At 39.7% G+C, this 18296-nt stretch overlaps 1 protein-coding gene across 4 annotated transcripts in view; it reads right to left on the bottom strand.

Annotated features, from left to right (window-relative positions):
- RGS7 (regulator of G protein signaling 7) overlaps window positions 1–18296 on the bottom strand; it is a 379817-nt gene that overhangs the window by 96739 nt on the left and 264782 nt on the right. For all 4 annotated transcript variants that reach the window (XM_084792712.1, XM_084792714.1, XM_084792715.1 and 1 more), the window contains exon 4: window positions 13768–13818. In XM_084792712.1, the coding sequence (XP_084648838.1) occupies window positions 13768–13818 (51 nt within the window). The remainder of the gene's footprint in view (window positions 1–13767; window positions 13819–18296) is intronic.

Here is an 18296-nt window from a genome sequence, read left to right as displayed (position 1 = left end):
TTCCCAACAGTAGGGATGGGCTGAGGAGGGAAAAGTGGGGAGGACAGTGGGGTGAAAGGATGAGGTTCTAGCTGCCAGGCACTTCTTGCTGCCCTGTCTGAGCTAATCTCTCTTCTAAATGACTCCGTGGCTCTGCAGAGTGCAAAGTTGCGAATTCCAGTTAAGGGCATGTTAGCTCATCTTGGCTCTAACCTTGGCAAACTAAGCATCAGATAAAAAAGATCTTCGATATTTTAGGCAATCTGTTTCTGTTTACAGTACCACACCAGTGACCAAGAATTTATTAGGCTGCCATTGGATATCTATTTGTAAATCAGTCCCATTTGTCAAATTTGGGGGACCAGCTGGGAGCAGGAAAGCGCTAATAAAACAAAGCGCTAATGTTCATGAAGAGACAAAGCAGTGGAAATCTACCTACTGCAGAGGGACAAGATGTTCTTCCTCTCCAGGACGGAAGTGCCTGCTAGGCAGTGCAGCAGATTTCAAGGGAAACGCTGGGCTCTGAATGCCTCAACCATCCAGAGTCTCCAAATTACTTCCCGCTACCTCCAGCACAAGCCAGGCATTCCAGGGATGCTGACCTACGCCTTCGCTATGAATGATAGAAAAAGATATATTAAGAAGCATCACACTTCTTGTGCTAAGGGTAAGAGGTCTGGCCTTGATCTGTTAAATCACATTTAAGAAGACAGAATATCTATACGTCAGGATACTTTCCAAGGACTGTTTTTTTGAAAAAAAAAATCACAGGGGTAAAAATCAAAGCATGGCCTACAGCTATCATTTACACTGAAATACTATAATTTTAGGCCTAGAGATTAATGTCTAACTGAAGAGTTTTTTTGGTGAGCTTCATGATGCCCTTCCTTGGGTTTTTCAGGATTCTGTATGACTGTGTACAATACAACATGCTTTATTCTAACAGGAATCGGTGCTTGTTTATAAAACACATTTTTCCATGAAATAAAGAAAACTCTGTTAGACTGTTTTGAAGTATGATGAACATTTTTTTCTGCACTTGGAAGCCTGCCTTGGCTTTTACTTAAAGATAAATAGATCACGTGAAATCTGTGAGTGATAACCCTGTTTCCTTTCTATAATGAAACACTTTCTGTGTCATGGAGTGCTGTGGACCCACGGGCTTTTCCCTTCTAGGAAAATCTCCAACTAAAGCTTGTACTACGAATGTGGAAGTGCTTGCACTGTGTTGCTAAGTAAAATATTAAAGGTGGAGAACAACTTGCTTTTAATGTCAGTAGCTCTTTTCTTAAGTATGCTGAATTCCAAAGCATTTATTGTACATACAATATTTATCATGGACTGTATAGAGGACAGAGAAATAGTCCATATATTTACAAAGCATATATATAGTGAATGTACTCTGAACCTCAGAAAATTCCCTAAGGACAGATCATTATATGCTGCTGGAAGGACAATCTACATGATCAAAGACGTCTGTCAAGCAAAGACATCCTTGGGATGCTGAGGGAGGAACATGATGAGGTCAAGGCCAAAGATGACTACATAGTAAGAATTGCCTTTTAAAAAAAAAAGAGAAATGTTCTTGGAGGGAAAATTATTCTTAAAATGTCATTGGTGAAGGTCAATGCAAGAGGCAGATATTTAAATTCAGAAACTGTGGCTGAGAATAGGATGAAGGCAGGTTATACTCTTCTTTTCTTGGAATACAAGTCACTCTGGTAAAGCCTCCATCTTTAATTGTGAAACTGTTGGTGACTGCCCCCAGAATGAAGAGCCTAAGAGAATTGGTTTTTAAATAGGACTCAAGGAGAGACTGATGCTGTAAAGAAGCCACACTTATTGTGCTGCCTTTCCTTCCCAGCATCACTGAGGCTCTGTGGGTCTAGTAAAAAAACCTTAAATAAGAGATCACTATAACGCCTGGGTTAGGAAGGACTTTGTGACAACAGGGGTAGGAGTGACACCCAGAGTTGGGGCTATATTAATGACAATAGATGGACACTTTAAAAAGAAGTGGTGGTTGTCAAAGCCCAATTGAGGACAGGGTCACTGTGTGATCATAAAAAGCAGGAGAGGACAAAGGGATGTGAATTCTACTTCATGCAATGTGGTAAGAATATAGTCAACAAAGCTAACTCCAACAATTAAGAAAGAGATGGTGAAACTTACAAATAAGATTGGATAGATGTGCCAGAATTTTAAGTTTCTCTCTGGGAGAGATACCTATGGATATGTCTTGTTTGTTTGTTTGTTTGTTTTGGGGTTTTGTTTTTGTTTTTGTTTTTTGTTTTTTGTTTTTAGTTTTCATGAATTTCCCAAATTACCTAGAGTGGACTTCTAATGCTCTTTAAGAATTCAAATTACTGTTTTAGATGTTTATTATAAAGTACTACCTGTGACATCGGACATCTGTCCCTAAGTATAGTCTACTTAACCACCTACGAAGCAGTTATCAAGGGAATATGATGAAATACCCAAAAGAATCCTGGTGCTCTCTTAGAAGCAAAGTTGCAAGAAGCAGCATGAAGAATGGCAGGCCTCCCATTTCTCACACAGTAACCCAGGACCCTCATCACAGGAAGAATCAAATGTCAGGGTTGTTGAACACCATCCTTGGGGAATTCAGTCCAATCTATGATATACACAAATCTTGTAAAAATTGGTTTCAATCAAAAGAGCAATGATTGGTAGAAAATACAGAAAGCACAATCTGAGCATTGCCTCCTGAAAAATGCATTAATCAGACAGAACTCTACATGGCGAGCCTAATGTGCTCTAATGGATCTCACAGCACAGGTGTTAGTGAACGCAGCAGGAACCAGGAACTCTGAATAATTCAAATGCTTCAATCAACAGAATTAGAAAGTAACTTCAAACATTTTAAAAGCACTTTCGTCCCATTATACCTGAAGACCCCCTTGCTTAAAGGGGGATTGGCAACTGTATTACTCAAACTCATATTCTATGTGGCAATGACATATTTTAGACTTGTTTTACAAGGGATGATTACTTGACTATCAAAGTAAGTCTGCACGTGTGATTTGTGTCCAGGTGATGGTGAAGCGTTGGGGACATCATGTCACAGAAAGATGTGTACTTAGCTCACAAAGAGCCCAGGAGCACTCTGATCCATGCTTTACATACTTGCATAGCTAGCATTTCATACCATTCAAAGTTGGAACAAAAAAAAAGACTCCTGATATATGTCAAAGAGATAGAGCTAATAGCACTGCTCTCAGTTCAAACACTGAGGGAGGAAAGCCTAACTTATCCCTCAGATGAAGAAATAAGAGGATTGCACTCTCCTTAATACACGATAAAGAGGTTTGGTTCCAGCCAGCTCTTACACAACTGTTCCTGGGTCTTCCAGATGAAGAGAGCATCACTTAATTCCCCTGCCATTTTCTGATGGGTAGGGCTTGTGAATAAGCCCATCATCTTCCGATGATGCCCTATGCTCCAGGTCTTATTAGTTTTTGTCAAATCCCATTTGCTTTGTCCCCACTCTGCTTTTCCTGCAGTCCTCCTTCCTTTTACAATTGTTTATGGGAGGAAAGCACAAACAGCTGATGGAGACCTGTGTGAATGTGGGTTTACCTTATCAGCAGTGGGCTCCTGGGGAGCTGGGGGCCAACTGGGCCATTTCAATGGGTGTCTCTTAACTTATCCTGTACTGTCTTCCATTTTTCTGCCAGGAGCTCTGTACTCAGCTACCATGTTCACATAAAAGGGTACTGCACTGAGCTTTCAAGGTATAAACATAAGTCTGATTCTTTTGAGTTGAGAAGACAGAAACATCCAGATTCCAGTGGATTCATTAGTCCACAAGCCCTGCTGAGATACTGAGGCAAACTTAAAGAGAAAAGAAAGCAACTCAGGAAACCTGTGGATGTGTTAATAAGCTTAATTACAGCAATCATTTCACAATGTATCTCAAAGTATCTACTTGTAACCTTAAGTGTATACAATTTTGTTAATTCAACCTCAAAAAAGGTAAAAAATTAATGCTACTAAAATTGTTTATGTTTTATATTTTTTTCTGTAGGAGACATGATCTTGTTGGACTAGGTGTGGCTTTGTTAGAGGAAGTAGGTCACTGGCCTACTAGGACATGGTCTCTCGGTGGACAGAATGCTAGGTGTTTCCATTAGAGTGTCTGGGACGCAGGCCCCAGTTCTGTGGCTCTACCCTACTGGGACTCAAACTCAGGTCCTCATGTTTGCACAGCAAGCGCTTTAAACTGAGCTATCTCCCCTGGACCAATTGTTCATATTTCTAAAATAAATGTTTCCTGTTTTAAATAATGGCTCTCCCCCTTATCATCTTTATGACATGAGGCAATGAGTTTTGATTTTTAGTTGTTTAGAACATGAATAATTAGTTGAGTTGATGTAAATTGCGGTTACTTATCCCAGTAAAAAGAGAAGCAGTCCAATGTAAATGCAAATCCTAGTTACAGGAATAAAGGGAAGTGGTGAAAAAGAACAGAGTATGGCTAAGTCTATTTTTACTTTTTTAATTTTATTAATTTATTCAGATTACAACTCAATTGTTATCCCATCATTTGTATCCTCCCATTCCTTCCTCCCTCCTGCTTTCACCCTATTCCCCTCCCCTAGGTCTATGACCCAGGGGGACCTCCTCCCCCTCTATAGGGTCATAGGCTATCAAGTCTCATCTTGGTATCCTGCTTATTCTTTCTTAGCGTGTCACCAGGCCTCCCCACCAAGGAGAGGTGGTCAAATATGGAGCACCAGAGCTCATGTCAGAGTCAGTCCTCACTTTCCACATAACTGTGGAGAATGTCCTGTCCATTGGGTAGATCAGAATAGGAGTTCGAAGTTTACTATTGTATTGTCCTTGGTTAGTGCAATAGTTTGAGCAGACCCCCCTGGGCCCCGATCCACCCATCATGATGTTCTTCTTGTATGTTCCGAGGACCCTCTGGGTCCTTCTATTTCCCCATCTCCTATATTTCTCTTACCTACAGTCTTAGTAGGATGCCCTCACATCTATCCCAATCTCCTGGTAAGTGAACACTTTTGTGGGACATAGCTTTTGGGCTAGTGCCCAATTATAAGTGAGTATATACCATGTGATTCTCCCTGCTTTGGGTTAACTCACTCAGTATGATCATTTCTAGTACCATCCATTTGTCCACAAATTTCAGGATTTCCTTGTTTTTAATAGCTAAGTAGTATTACAGAGTGTAAATGTACCACAGTTTCTTTATCCATTCTCCAACTAGGGCATTTAGGCTGTTTCCAGGTTCTGGCTATTATTAATAAGGCTGCTATGAACATGATTGAGCATATGCCCTTGTTGTGTGGTGGAGAATTTTCTGGGTATATTCCAGTGGAATAGCTGGGTCTTGAGGAAGCCCTATTCCCAGTTTTCTGAGAAAGCGCCAGATAGATTTCCAAAGTGGTTGTACTAGTTTATATTCCCACCAGCAATGAAGGAGTGTTCCTCTTCATCAATCACATCCTAGCCAGCATGTGGTGTCACTTGAATTTTTTATCTTAACCATTCTGATGGGTGTAAGATAGAATCTCAGAGTCGTTTTGATTTGCATTTCTCTGATGACTAAAGACGCTGAGCATTTTTTAAGTGTTTCTCAGCCATTCAATATTCCTCTGTTGAGAATTCTCTGTTTAGTTCTGAGCCCTATTTCTCAATTGGGTTATTTGTTAACTAAGTTTAATAGGGGTTGTTTCTGAAAGACACTGGCATGTGAGGCTGTACCAGGAACAATGGAAAAAGAAAGAAGGAAGGAAGGGAGGGAGGGAGGGAGGAAGGAAGGAAGGAAGGAAGGAGGGAGGGAAGGAAGGAAGGAAATACTAGTGGAATTAAATATATGAAAGAACAATCTTTTAAAACTTAGGGATTATTATAGATCAAATATCAGTGCCCCTCCCCACTGAAATGTCAAAACCTAGCCCTCAGTGTGACAGTTCTTAGAGATGGAGATGGTGGAGGCAACTAGGTAATGAGACTGAACCTTACTAGACTGATGTACTTCTCAGAGGTCTCAAAGAGCTGCCCTTCCCCTTCCTCCAGGGGAGACCATGCTGAACCGAAACCATTTCTGAACCAGAAAACAGACTTTCACTAGACACCAAATGCGCCAGTGCCCTGATCCTAGACATTCTGGCATCCACAACTATGAAAATGGAATGCATTTACTGCCTAAGCCAATGTATTGCTCTGTGTCATTTGTGGGCAAATAGATAAAGGTGAGTGCCAATTGAATATATGGAAAAGGAGCTGCTTCTCCTAAAAGAAGCCAAGAATATACTGAAGTAAAAGAAAAAAGGAAACTCTGGTCCTTATACATCTCACATGAAAAGAAGTAGAGGAACATATAGGATTCCCTGTGTATCTGAATCTCTGGCTTTAGGGGCAGCACATGCATTAAGAGCAATTGTAATAGGTGATATTGGTGTGATTTTGGAATAGGAATGACCCCCATAGACTCATGTGTTTGAATGGTTGGCACTATTAGGAGGTGTGGCATTCTTGGAGGAAGTGTGTCACTGTTAGGGATGGGTTTTGAGGTCTCCTATGCTCAAGCTATGCCCAGAGTGGCAAACAGTCTCCAACTGCCGCCTTAAGTCAAGATGTAGAACTCTCAGCTCCTTCTCCAGCAAAAGGCCTGCCTGAATGCCACTATGTTTCCCAGTAATGGTGACAGTGGACTAAGCAACTGACACTATTAGCCAGCCTCGATTAAATGTTTTCCTTTATTCTTATAAAGGTCATGGTGCTTCTTTACAGCAGTCAAACCCAAACTAAGACATTTGGGATCATAACAGGATACAGAACAATCTGGAAAACAAGCCTATAGACATGCCTGTGAAGGGTTATTTATATTGTTAGCCTCTGGGCATATCTGAGAGGCGTTATTTTAATCAGGTCAACTGAGGTGAGAAGACCCTTCCTAAAGGAGGGTGGTGCCACCCTTTGGGCTTAGGTCGTAGACTTCAGAAAACTCTAACTGAGGAGGAGGAGGCTTCGCTGTTCCCTTCGTCCTGACTATGGACGCAATGTGACCAGCTCCTTCATGCTCCAGCTGGCTTCACGTCTCCACACAATAGACTGTGTCCTTGAACAGTTGGCTAAAACAAAGCCTTCCTTCATGAAATGCTTTTGTCAAGGTATTTTTTCATAGCAACAGGAAAAGTAATTAACACTAGCAGATATTCAAAGATATAAGAACACTGATGCATGCAGCTTTTCAAAAGAGACCTCTGGGTAATACGTATTATCTTAAAACTCGTTCAAACAGCGTTGCTAGAGGTGTAGGTGAAGTCTCAGATCCAGGACAGTTTACATCAGTGTTAAATGTTGCCTTGCAAACCCAGAATGTTAGTAAGTAATGGCTTCCCAGGTCTAGAATAATAATGAAGGGGTCACTTTAATTTATTAAAGATCAGAGTAACAACTTGCACAATGAACAATAAGAAATATTTTTATGAGCTCATGAGGATTTGCATGGGTGTTTGCAAGGTCTTTTAAATGCTCCTACCAGACAAGATTATCATTCAAAACAATTTGTATGTATGTATTAAAGGTCTCTTTTTTTGTTTACTGTAAAACACAGGAGTAATGACTTGTAGAAAATGGCTCTAATAACAGAATGTGCCCAGAGTGTGGCTCTAACTATATTATGTCAGGTCCAAAAAGATCAGGTTAATGTTTCACAAGACCACCATGTCGTACATGGACCTACCAGGTGGGTCCAAGTCTCTATCATGGAAGCCACCATTTATGAAGAAATAAAATCTAGATTAGAAATAACTTTAACAATATGGAAATGGACAAAGCAGAGAGATGGAGATATTAAGGTTCTACTTCAGGGTCTTGTGCAAATTTGATCTCTATAATGTCCTCTGTTGGTTTTCCAACAGTCAAATCACAAAATATCTGTCTGCTACTTCATGATATTGATGTAATAATCAAAAGAAATTAACTTATTTAAATAGTTCCGCCTAGTGAATCCACATATCATCAAGAAAAACAGGCATTACCTTCTCAAGCTCCCATGATCCCATGCTCCAAGGGCTGAGATTTCAGAAGCAGCCTATTTTTTTTGTTTGTTTGTTTTGAGACAGGGTTTCTCTGTGTGTCTCTAACTGTCCTGAACTTGCTCTGTAGATCAAGCTGGCCTAGAACTCATATCTGGCTACCTCTGCCTCTCCAGTGCTGGTATGAAGGAACTGTACCACTCCGGAGCAGTCTAACTAGACACGTTCATGGTGCAGAATACAGAGGGCATTGATAATGGACTTCTATTACGTGAGCTATCAGGCATTAGAGTGCTTTCTTCCGAGGACTGCAGCTGGCTTTGGGATGTAGACAGTCCACTCCATAATGGTGGAAGTGACGAACACATTTAATTCACTCTGTGATGGTCCAGTTACTAAACCAGCTGCTAATGCACAATTTATATTTCTGGTTGGCTTTTAAATCTTGAATTTTTCATTGGAGTTTCATAGAAGGTAATTCTTCTAAAAGACCTTTTTATTACATTTGTTTATTTACTTGTGTCTGTGGGAGGTGTCACAGTGAACCTATGGAGATCAGAGGACATCTCACAAGAGTTAGTTCTCGTTTTCTATTTTGTTGGGCTTGGGGATCAAGACCTGGCAGCAAGAGGCTTTACCCACTGAGCCATTTAGTTGCCCTGGGATGTTTGGTGGTTATTTCGAATTAAGTTTTTATCTTGGATAATTTTATATTAATATCTAATCTTGTCTTCTGTCTTTATTTCAAGCTTTATATAGAAGCACTGGGTTAATTTAGTTGATGAGCTAGTGTTTTTTTTAACTGCCCCCTTTTCTGTTTTATTTAGGAGAGCAAAGCCTTGATAACTGGTGCACTACACTTGAAAACATACCTGATAATACTCAAGCCAACTCCCGTTGTTAACAAAATCAGCTGATTGTTGAAAACTAATGAATTCTAACACTTCAATTTAACCATTAGAGAAAACATATGCCTTCCACCATGATGTCTACACAAATGAAGTGACAAGAGAAACATGTGGAATAAAATGAAAGAGAAATTTGACCCAAGAAATCAATAAACAGGGGAGTAGTGTCAACTGGCAACATTCCCGAAGTTCATGGCCAAAGAAAAACAAAAACAGAACAAAAGAAAACAAAAACAAACCACCAGACAAACAAACAAACAAACAAACAAACAAGAAAACTCAATGGGAACTAAAGATTCCATAGCATTGGTTGTATTTAAAGGCAAGTATAAAATGGCATGTATTTTTTAAAAAAAATTCAATTCAGGTAAATGCCTTTGCAGAAAGTTTACAAAATATCAGTGTAATTTAAAAATAAGATCAAGATTCTGGCCTGCTTCCAAACTGACTCATTTAAGCTTCACAAAGCATAGACCTGAAGCCTGTTTAACCTAGGAGGGCAATAAGAGACATTAACTCACTCGGTGCCATGGACCAGGTAGTGTGCGAACCAAGACTCCCCGTGTGCAGAGTCCAGGAACATGTTCTGTGTCGAAGGCCACCACAAGGAAGACAAGAATCTCAAAACGCATGGCATTGATCATGTAGAGCCAGAAGAAGAAGGTGCCATTCAAGGAATGCAGAAGTAGAGACAGCGCCTTGCTGCTGCAGGTGTAGAGCAGCCCATTTCAGAGCCTAGCTGTCCAGACTCTTCCTTTTGGTCAGTATAGCTTCATAGCCTCCAGGGAGAGGGGGGAAAGATCTCAAATGGGCAGAACGATATCAGTGAGTCGTTGGTCTCCTGCAACGCGCTTGCGACAGGTTATGACAAATAGACGTTGCAAACCTAACCAAAAAATATTGAAATATTTACCGAAGAGGGCAGGTTTAAGAGGCCAAGCAAGCACAGATGCAGGTTTCTGCATGCCGAGGGGTTTGCTTCCACAAACAAGAATTCACAGCATGTTGCCTCTTAAGAACATGGTGAGAAGGCAGAGCCAGCAGGCCACGGGAGGGATGGGAGAATAAGAGCTACCTAGCTGGCAGCCTAGGAACCTCTTACAGGCCAAAAGCCTGAGATCAGACCAGCTGGCTACAGCGTTTCAAAGAGCGAAGCAGAAGACAAGGAAGCCAACTCAGGCCAGCAAAGGATCCCCAGAGTCATGAAGTAAACTAAGACGCTTTGACAGAGATGGTTTATCCCAGAGGGAGTGGAGGGGGGCGGGGAGAACCTAATGAACATTAAAGAATAATTGTAAGCAATTAGGTAAATAAGCAAAAATGAATGTATTTAAGAGGAGAGAAAAATCTGTTCTGTTTTCTATGAGGTGCCTGGTGAGCCAGAAGACTAATGATGCAAGAACAACCGGGTGGGATGGCCTAGGGGGGAACTTCAGAGAACCCTGGGCTTTGAAATGCTGAGAAAGCGGGAGTACCCCCTTGTTTTAAAACTGAGGATAAAATAGAGAAGGAAATAGGGTGGGTTTTAGGGAGCACAGCCTACATTTCTCGTGTCAAGTGGGTCTGGTCCTACACTCCCACACAGACCCTGCTACAGTACAGTCGTCAGTACATACGGAAGGTCCCTGCTAGTGTGAAGAAGTAGCAATAAGGAAGTAATGAATGTCTAGGCACAACTAGACACCCCAGTAACAGACATCAAAAAATCTCAGGGGATGCCATGATAGGGCGTGTTTTTTATTAACTTTTGTTTTATTGTTGCTGTTTGTTTGTGTCTGTTTCATTCTCTTTTCCCAGACCAGTCATTGAACTGAAGAGCTCATGCATGCAACAGCAAAGACTCAGCTCTAAGGGGAACTCAGGAGACACGTGCAAGAGTAAGTCTGGGCTCCATGTTGAGTTATGCTGAGTTGTGCCCCTGCCCCCTCCCCTGCTCCCAACAAAAAGACCTGAGTACAGAGCATCAGTCATGGAGAGGCCGGCAAGAGAGCCGTAGACATGACACCTATGGGAATTCTTGCGTTACTTAGCAACAGTGTGTGCTGCTGGTGAGTGAGAAGAGGTTCTGAGCTAACACAGCACTCTGCGGAGTTCCTTATAGCTTGACTATAGCATTGGAAGGCGTTGCAAGAGACTGAGGCCGAGGCAGTGAAAAAGCAAGAGGGAAGACCGGAAGTGCTTTGACTCAACCTCCCATTCAAGGGAGGAGAAGTTTTCCCAGAGCCTGAAGTGAGAATTCAAAATTATTTGTTACATAAACCAAAGTGTGAATAAGTCCAGAAAGAAATAGACCTTATAATATTCTCATGTGTTTCCTACAATGATATTATGAAAATAGACTAACATGTAGAGGAAACCCAACATATTAGACACATTTTGTATATGGGCATGGTGGTTTTAATGATAATGCCCACCTCTCAAAAGCTCAGAGATTTGAGTGATTGGTCTCTACTTGTGGAGCCATTTTGGGAAAGATTAGGTGGTGTGGCCTTCTTAAAGGAATTGTGTCACTAGGGGTGGGCTTTGAGGTTTAAAATAAAACATGCCAGCTCCAGTAAAAATGCTCTCTTTTTGCCCTCTAACTTGCAGATAAGATAACACTCTTAGCTACCGCTCCAGTGCCTTGTCTGCCTGCATACTGTCATGTTTCCCACCATGATAGTCATGGACTCAACCTCTGAAACTGTAAACAAGACCCCCAAATAACTACTTTTTTGTAGGTTGTTTGGGTATGGTGTCTCCTCATAGAAATACAAAAGTAAAGAAGACAGTTTGTATTGTGTATGTGTACATAATGTATGTATGTACATGTCAATATAACTAAGAATAATTCTAAGTAAAGGATTATGAAGTTCTATTATTATATTTTTTAAGAAACAGTACATCATGCCTCAGTTTATGACAATACTAAATTGCTGTAAAGGAAATGAAAGGTGCTTAGGCTTTGGTTAACAAAATGTTGACTACTAATGGGCAAGTGATGTATGCCTCTTGGTCTTGGGTAAGCCCTGAAGAGCAGGTGCCTCACTTTGCTCCACAGGAGCTACTGGATCCACAATTGCTCTTATTTTTCAGCTGGTCTCACAAAACCCTATTTCAGCAAATAATTGACATTTAGAATTTCAAATGTCCATTACGGTCATCAAACGACATTTTGCTGCCCGATAGAGCACTAGACAGACAGGAAGCAGGCACAAGGTTGTCCTTCATTATTAAAATGATTCAGGACATTGGTACATTCTATAATAACAACATCCATTGTGTCTCTCTTCTAAACAGTTCCATACATGGGGCATCCTTAATGTAACTTCCTTAAATCATTAGCCATGTTCAGTTGAGAGCAGAGAGGTCACCAGGTAGATTGTGTGTGCACATTATACATGCAGAACAGAATCCATGCTTTTCACATGGCTTAAAGCCTAACACTGATCCCCATACTCCTTATAGGGCAAACTTGTTCATTAAAAAGAAAACGAAACAAAACAAAACAAGTTAAAAGCTATATTTTTAAGCTTGTCACAGCATAACTGAAAAAAATCTCCGCTCAGTATAAACTACAAGGTAAATTCCACATCAAAAATTCAAAAATAAGAAACTATCAAACTGTTATATTGAATAATACTCTTTTGAATTTATTTAACACTTTGAGCTATATAATTATTCTTGTTGGGTGCACATCAGTAGCACAGTTAGGATCGTTCTCTGAGCTGCATGGTTGCGCAAGTCGGAATACCACTGGCATAAAACTGAACCCTGAACTCGCTAAATGTGTGGCTTCCTTTCTTCAGAAGCACCCTCACTCTCACTTAGTGAGAGTGTGGTTTTACATAATAGCTGCTTCATCCTTTAGTTAACACTTTAATCCCTCCCACCCTACAAGAGAAGCATTCTCAAAGGTCATGTATCAACTGAACATGGGTATCTGTAGATTGATATACATATAAATATACATATATATTTCAAGCTACATTTCTGATGAAATCTATCATACAGTAAAGGCGAAATCCTTTTTATCTTTATGCACTATCAAGTTTAAATAATTCAAAGGCGGTAATCAGTAGAGCGGGAAGAAACGAAATAAGCCTTCCATGCCAGGCAGGAGATGGAGTGCTGTACACAGCAGAACGCTGCCCACACTGTCCCCACCTAGCCAATCCTTCCCACTTCCTGGAATCTCCATTTCCTAGCAGCTCTTAGATTCTCAGCATTTCCTCTAAGAAGAAGAGCTTATTTGTATTTCAGTGACATGAACAGTTGGCCACACATGAAGGCATCCATATCCCATTTTTAAAAGCCATTGACTGCCTCAGATATGTAAAAATTTCTTCCAGGAAACACAAAATTCAAGTTGATATAAGTAATTTCAAGTATGAGAATTTAGTAGTGCTCTGCTGCAGAACTGATCATGTCTACCAGAGTAATTGAGTTTAGGATTTCAGTGAGAGTACTAAACATACACACAAATGGCCAAAAATTAGAAGTACAAAAACATTTTTACAATCTCAATTAAAAAATAGAACTAAGGCAAGTGATAAATTAATGAGATTTACTTTAAAGTGTTCTAATGTGGTATTTCACAACCATTTGCTATAGATTACATGTATAATATTTATGTATATATAGTTTTTTAATCTATTGTAAAAATCACAAATAACCATATTTAAATAATATAAAATGGATTATTTTAGTTGTATGTATGTTGACATTGTGTAAATGCTAAATATCATTAACTTTAATTATGTTCATTATCATGAGATTTGCTTGATTATTATTTTAAATAGCCTTGAGAAAACATATTTATCAAAACCACAGAGAGAAAAAGTCTAGCAATGCAAAAATGATTTATTTACCTGGATCTTCTATTGTTAAGTTCTTTATTAACCACTGAACAATGTCTGATCCTAGAAAAAGAAAAAAAAACACAAATAGATGTGAACCTTTTGCTTACACATTTAATGTTAAGAACTCTCCACACTGGGTTCTCATTTCAGTACAAACTCTTCTAATCATTGTAATACGCAGTGAAGGATCATCCCCAGATAGAGTCCCATAAATGACAGTATGAATACATTCCTCCAATGAGCCAAGGTACAAGATAACAAATTATTAATATAATTTATGATATATGTTTATATACACAGACATAAATTATGCTTTCATTGTTTTAATTCTCTAGTCTCTAAGTATATTGAATACCATGCTTTTTACCATGGCATGAGTACAAGAAGACTTCCTCCTCATTTTTGACATGTCCTTGTCATATCTTGTCCTTGTAGTTATGTCAAGCCAGGTCAAGAATGTCTTTGGGTCTTTAGTGTGCCTGGAGGTTTTAGGCCCCTGTGACTTCATGGTGCTATTCTCTCAGAATTGAATGCAGCATCCTTCTTCTCCAGAGCCTCAAGACTCACGGATACTAGAGAACTGCCCTTGTCCCTCACTTCTGTCTTCTCAGGCACAGCAGATACCTCAGCCCTTCACTGAAATGCCTTGGGTCCTTTATCAGAGTATAGACCACACCACCTCACAGGTGTATGATCAGATCCTTAAAGAACACACGGGAACCAGTGGCCCAGGCACAGAGGCACTCCACAGTGCGTCATGGTAACCTATCCTCATTATTATAGTACTAAAGTCCATTCTCTATAGATTTAAGATGCTAAGGAGACGAGTTGTGTATGAAACTACATGTGACAAACAGACATTATTGGCAAAGCCCACATGATGCAAAATAGGCAGAAATCCCACAAGGGGCTGTGTAGATGGTTCTCTGGGTAAGCATGAGGACATTACTTTGGATCCCTAGTTCTCATGACCAAGCCAGGTGTGGCAGGATGTACCTGTAACTCCAGCCACAGGAGACGGAGATAGGCCGGTCTTAGGGATTCATTGGCGAGCCAGTCTAATTGACATGGCGAGTCCTAGGCTCAATGGCTGTCTCACAAACAATAACACAAAAGAGTGATAAAGGAAGACACCTGATATCAACCCATGGCCCTCACACATGCATACGCAGGCAAGTCCACATGCATACATGGCTATACAAACATGGTACATACGACATGTGACATAAAAACCCCATTTCTTGTATACCATTTGTCATCTTAGCTACTAAGTTTTCCCACTGCTCTGGTTCATGTTCTCCCTCGGAACTGCTTCAAAGCAGTAAAGATACATTTAAACAGAAAATTATACGAGATCTCCAAATAAACTAACATCAACACCTCTCATATTATTTTGTGAAATAGAAAAGGAAGGACACTACCAAATTGTTTTTACTAAGCCATTATTACTCTGATACCAAAACCAGATAAAGATCCAACCAAGAAAGAAAAAAATTATAAGCCAGTCTCATTGGTGAGCATAGATACAAAATTTCTCAACAGCATACTTCCAAACTAAATTCAAGAACATATTAAAAACACCATCCATCACGATCAAGTCAGTTTCATCTCAGAGATGCAGGAATATTTCAACATATGTAAATCATTAAATGCGATCGACCACAAAAACCAACTCAAAGACAGGAACCACATGATCATCTAACTAAATACAAAGAAGGTCTTCGACAGAATCCAACATCCCTACATGACGAAAGTCCTGGAGGATGTAAGGATACAGAGAGCACATCTCAATTTAACAAAGGTAGTATGCAACAAGCCCAGAGATAATGTCATGCTGACTAGAGAAAAACTTAAGAGGAAAGCATCTACCAGTCTTAATCAGAGAAGCCACTCCTTCCGATGAATAGTGATGGATGAGCTCATGACTGACCAAGATGCAGAAAGCAGGTGACAGATGTGGGTCCAGCCCCAAATAAGTCACTTATACTATCCCCATGAAGGCTCACGGAACATTGCAGAAGAGGAAATAGGAAATACATATGAGCCATAAGGTAAGGTAAATTGTGAAGGTATGCCGTTGCTTAGAGGTAATACAATTATTGCAGTCACTAACAGGCATGAGCTGAGGTTACCTGCACTGGGTCCACACAAGACCAACCCTATCAATGAGCAGTCATAGACTGACAAGGGCCTCACTGGACCTTGCCATTTGCCTCAAAAACAAAGTGGATTGAAGGCTCATAACTTGGGTTTACATCTCTGGAACTGAATCCAGCCAGCAGTTTGAGGATGAAGCTGTGTCTGATCTTCAGCTTGGGGTGGGATACCTATTCTTCTTTAATCAAAAGAGAGGAGAAAGTTGAGATCATAAGGTATAAATGTTTATGTATAGGCCCATTAAAACACAGTCTAGAAAAAATGGATCTTGACAGACAAAACAAGAGGTGAGAACTTTAGCTTACTTTCAGCTTCCTCTGTTACATTTCCACCAGAAATAAAGAGGTGGAGTCAGATTTTTGAATAAAATGAATATGCATTTCTGCCTTATGAATATAAATGAGCTTTGCTCTGTGAAATTTTTATATTTCTGAAGAGCAGAGTATGAGGTTTTTGTTTGTTTGTTTCTTGGCAGTTGAAGAAAGTCACATTTCATGCACACTGAAATAACTATTTAAAGAAACCTTGAGGTATATTGTGTGTGATTATGTTTTTATAATTACATTTTTAAAGTAAAGAATTTACTTTCTAGGACTCAACAGATGGCTTAGTAGGGAAGAGCACAAGCACAAGAGAGTAGGTATTGCACAAGCAATGGGATCATGGGATCGAATCCTAGGACCCACATAAAAAGTTCACCATGGCTGTTGTGGGAAGTGAATAAGAGTGGTTAAGGCTTACTAGTTGCCAGACAACTTTGTCCCAGGTTCAATTAAGAAAACTTATCTCAAAGGAATAATACAAAGAGTGGCAGAGGAGGACACCTGACATTTTCCCCTGTTCTCATGTTCACAGGGTCACAGACCCACACACAGCACATGCATAGATCACATTCATATACATCTACAAAACAGAATTTATTCCCTGAAAGAACATCTGAGGATGGTTTTTCTGGAATATTATGCCCAGGTCTACTTGAAGAGGATTCAGTTTTCATAATATTAAAAGTTAGCATCTCACCATGCTTTGAAATAGGATGTAACTTAGATGCTAAAGCCCAGTTTCCACATTGCTTATAAATAGTATGAGTGAGATATAAAAATGAATTGACACAAAATAATCAAAGAAATATGATTGTCTTAGTAGATATCAAATCTGCTTTAAATCTTGGTCTATAATAATTAAAAAATATAGAGAAATGAAATTATAAAATGTTCAAATAAATAAATGAAACTGGAAAAATTATACTGAGTGAAACAAGCTGGATCCAGGTAGACACGGTGCATGTTCTCTCACATATTTGGATCCTAGTCAAATATTTAAATATAAATTATTAACTTAAGTGTTTCATAGCCAGAAGACTAAAGAAGACTACCATGGGGTAGGTGAGGATGCCTTCAGGAAAGAGGGCTAGTGGGACATAGATGATATGAAAGTGAGAGGGTGGGGACTGAGGGTGGAACTCCATTTCTTCTTGTGCACTATAATCCTCTTTTCTAGGCACCTGTAGGTTAGCATTTGTCTCATCATAGAGGAGTGAACAACTTATAATAATTCAATAACCCTCTTTATCACATATCTTTTCTTGTAGTAATATGTACCTTCTGTGAGATTAACACACCTATTTCAACTTTTCTTTGACTCAACTTCACACGATAGTTGTTTCTTAAGAGCTGAGCTGTCAGTTCTTAGGGGTAGACAGGCCACAAGCAATGAAATATGTCAAATCTTCATGATTGCTGAGAAGAAAGTCACATGTTACCGGTAAAGCAAGGCTTGAGTTGTCAATATAGAGGAAAAGCCCACTTGAATAAATTATGTAAATGTCTGGGCCCAAAGAGTCCAGGCTAAGAATAACAAATCCTGGAGCTCAAAGGCAGAATTCTGATAGGAGCATTAAAAAAATAGGAATGTTGGAAGTGGCACAGAATTCATAACATGTGACAGACTATAAGGACAAAAGGATTATGGAAAATATGGCACAGTGTTTGAGATTTTTGCATTTTGCTGCCAGTGAGCTGAGAAAAGAGACTATTTGCTTGCTCATGAAAACTGCTATGTCAAAGACAGATTTTTCAAAGTGAAGAGTGACAGAAAAAGAAAAACAACATCTATAGTAGTGATGATGATGATGATGATGATGATGATGATGATGATGATAAGAATAAGGAAAACATGGACTTGGAATTTCTAGGCATAGGGGACTGAGGGAAACCTTGCTTTAGAGTAATAACCCTGTAGGTTCTTGGAATGAAAACCATATAATGACACCAGCCAGCCCTAAGTGTCAGTCATAGAGTCAAAGAATTGAGTTTTCTCCTATGAACGCTTGCTTCTACTTACACATTGCTGAACTTGAACACAGAGCGCATATGTGTTGT

This window comes from Acomys minous, assembly GCF_964271855.1.
Source record: "Acomys minous genome assembly, chromosome: 1".
In the NCBI taxonomy this organism is placed as follows: domain Eukaryota; kingdom Metazoa; phylum Chordata; class Mammalia; order Rodentia; family Muridae; genus Acomys; species Acomys minous.
The sequence above is the reverse complement of the archived record's forward strand: the minus strand, read 5'-3'. Positions and strand labels throughout refer to the sequence as shown.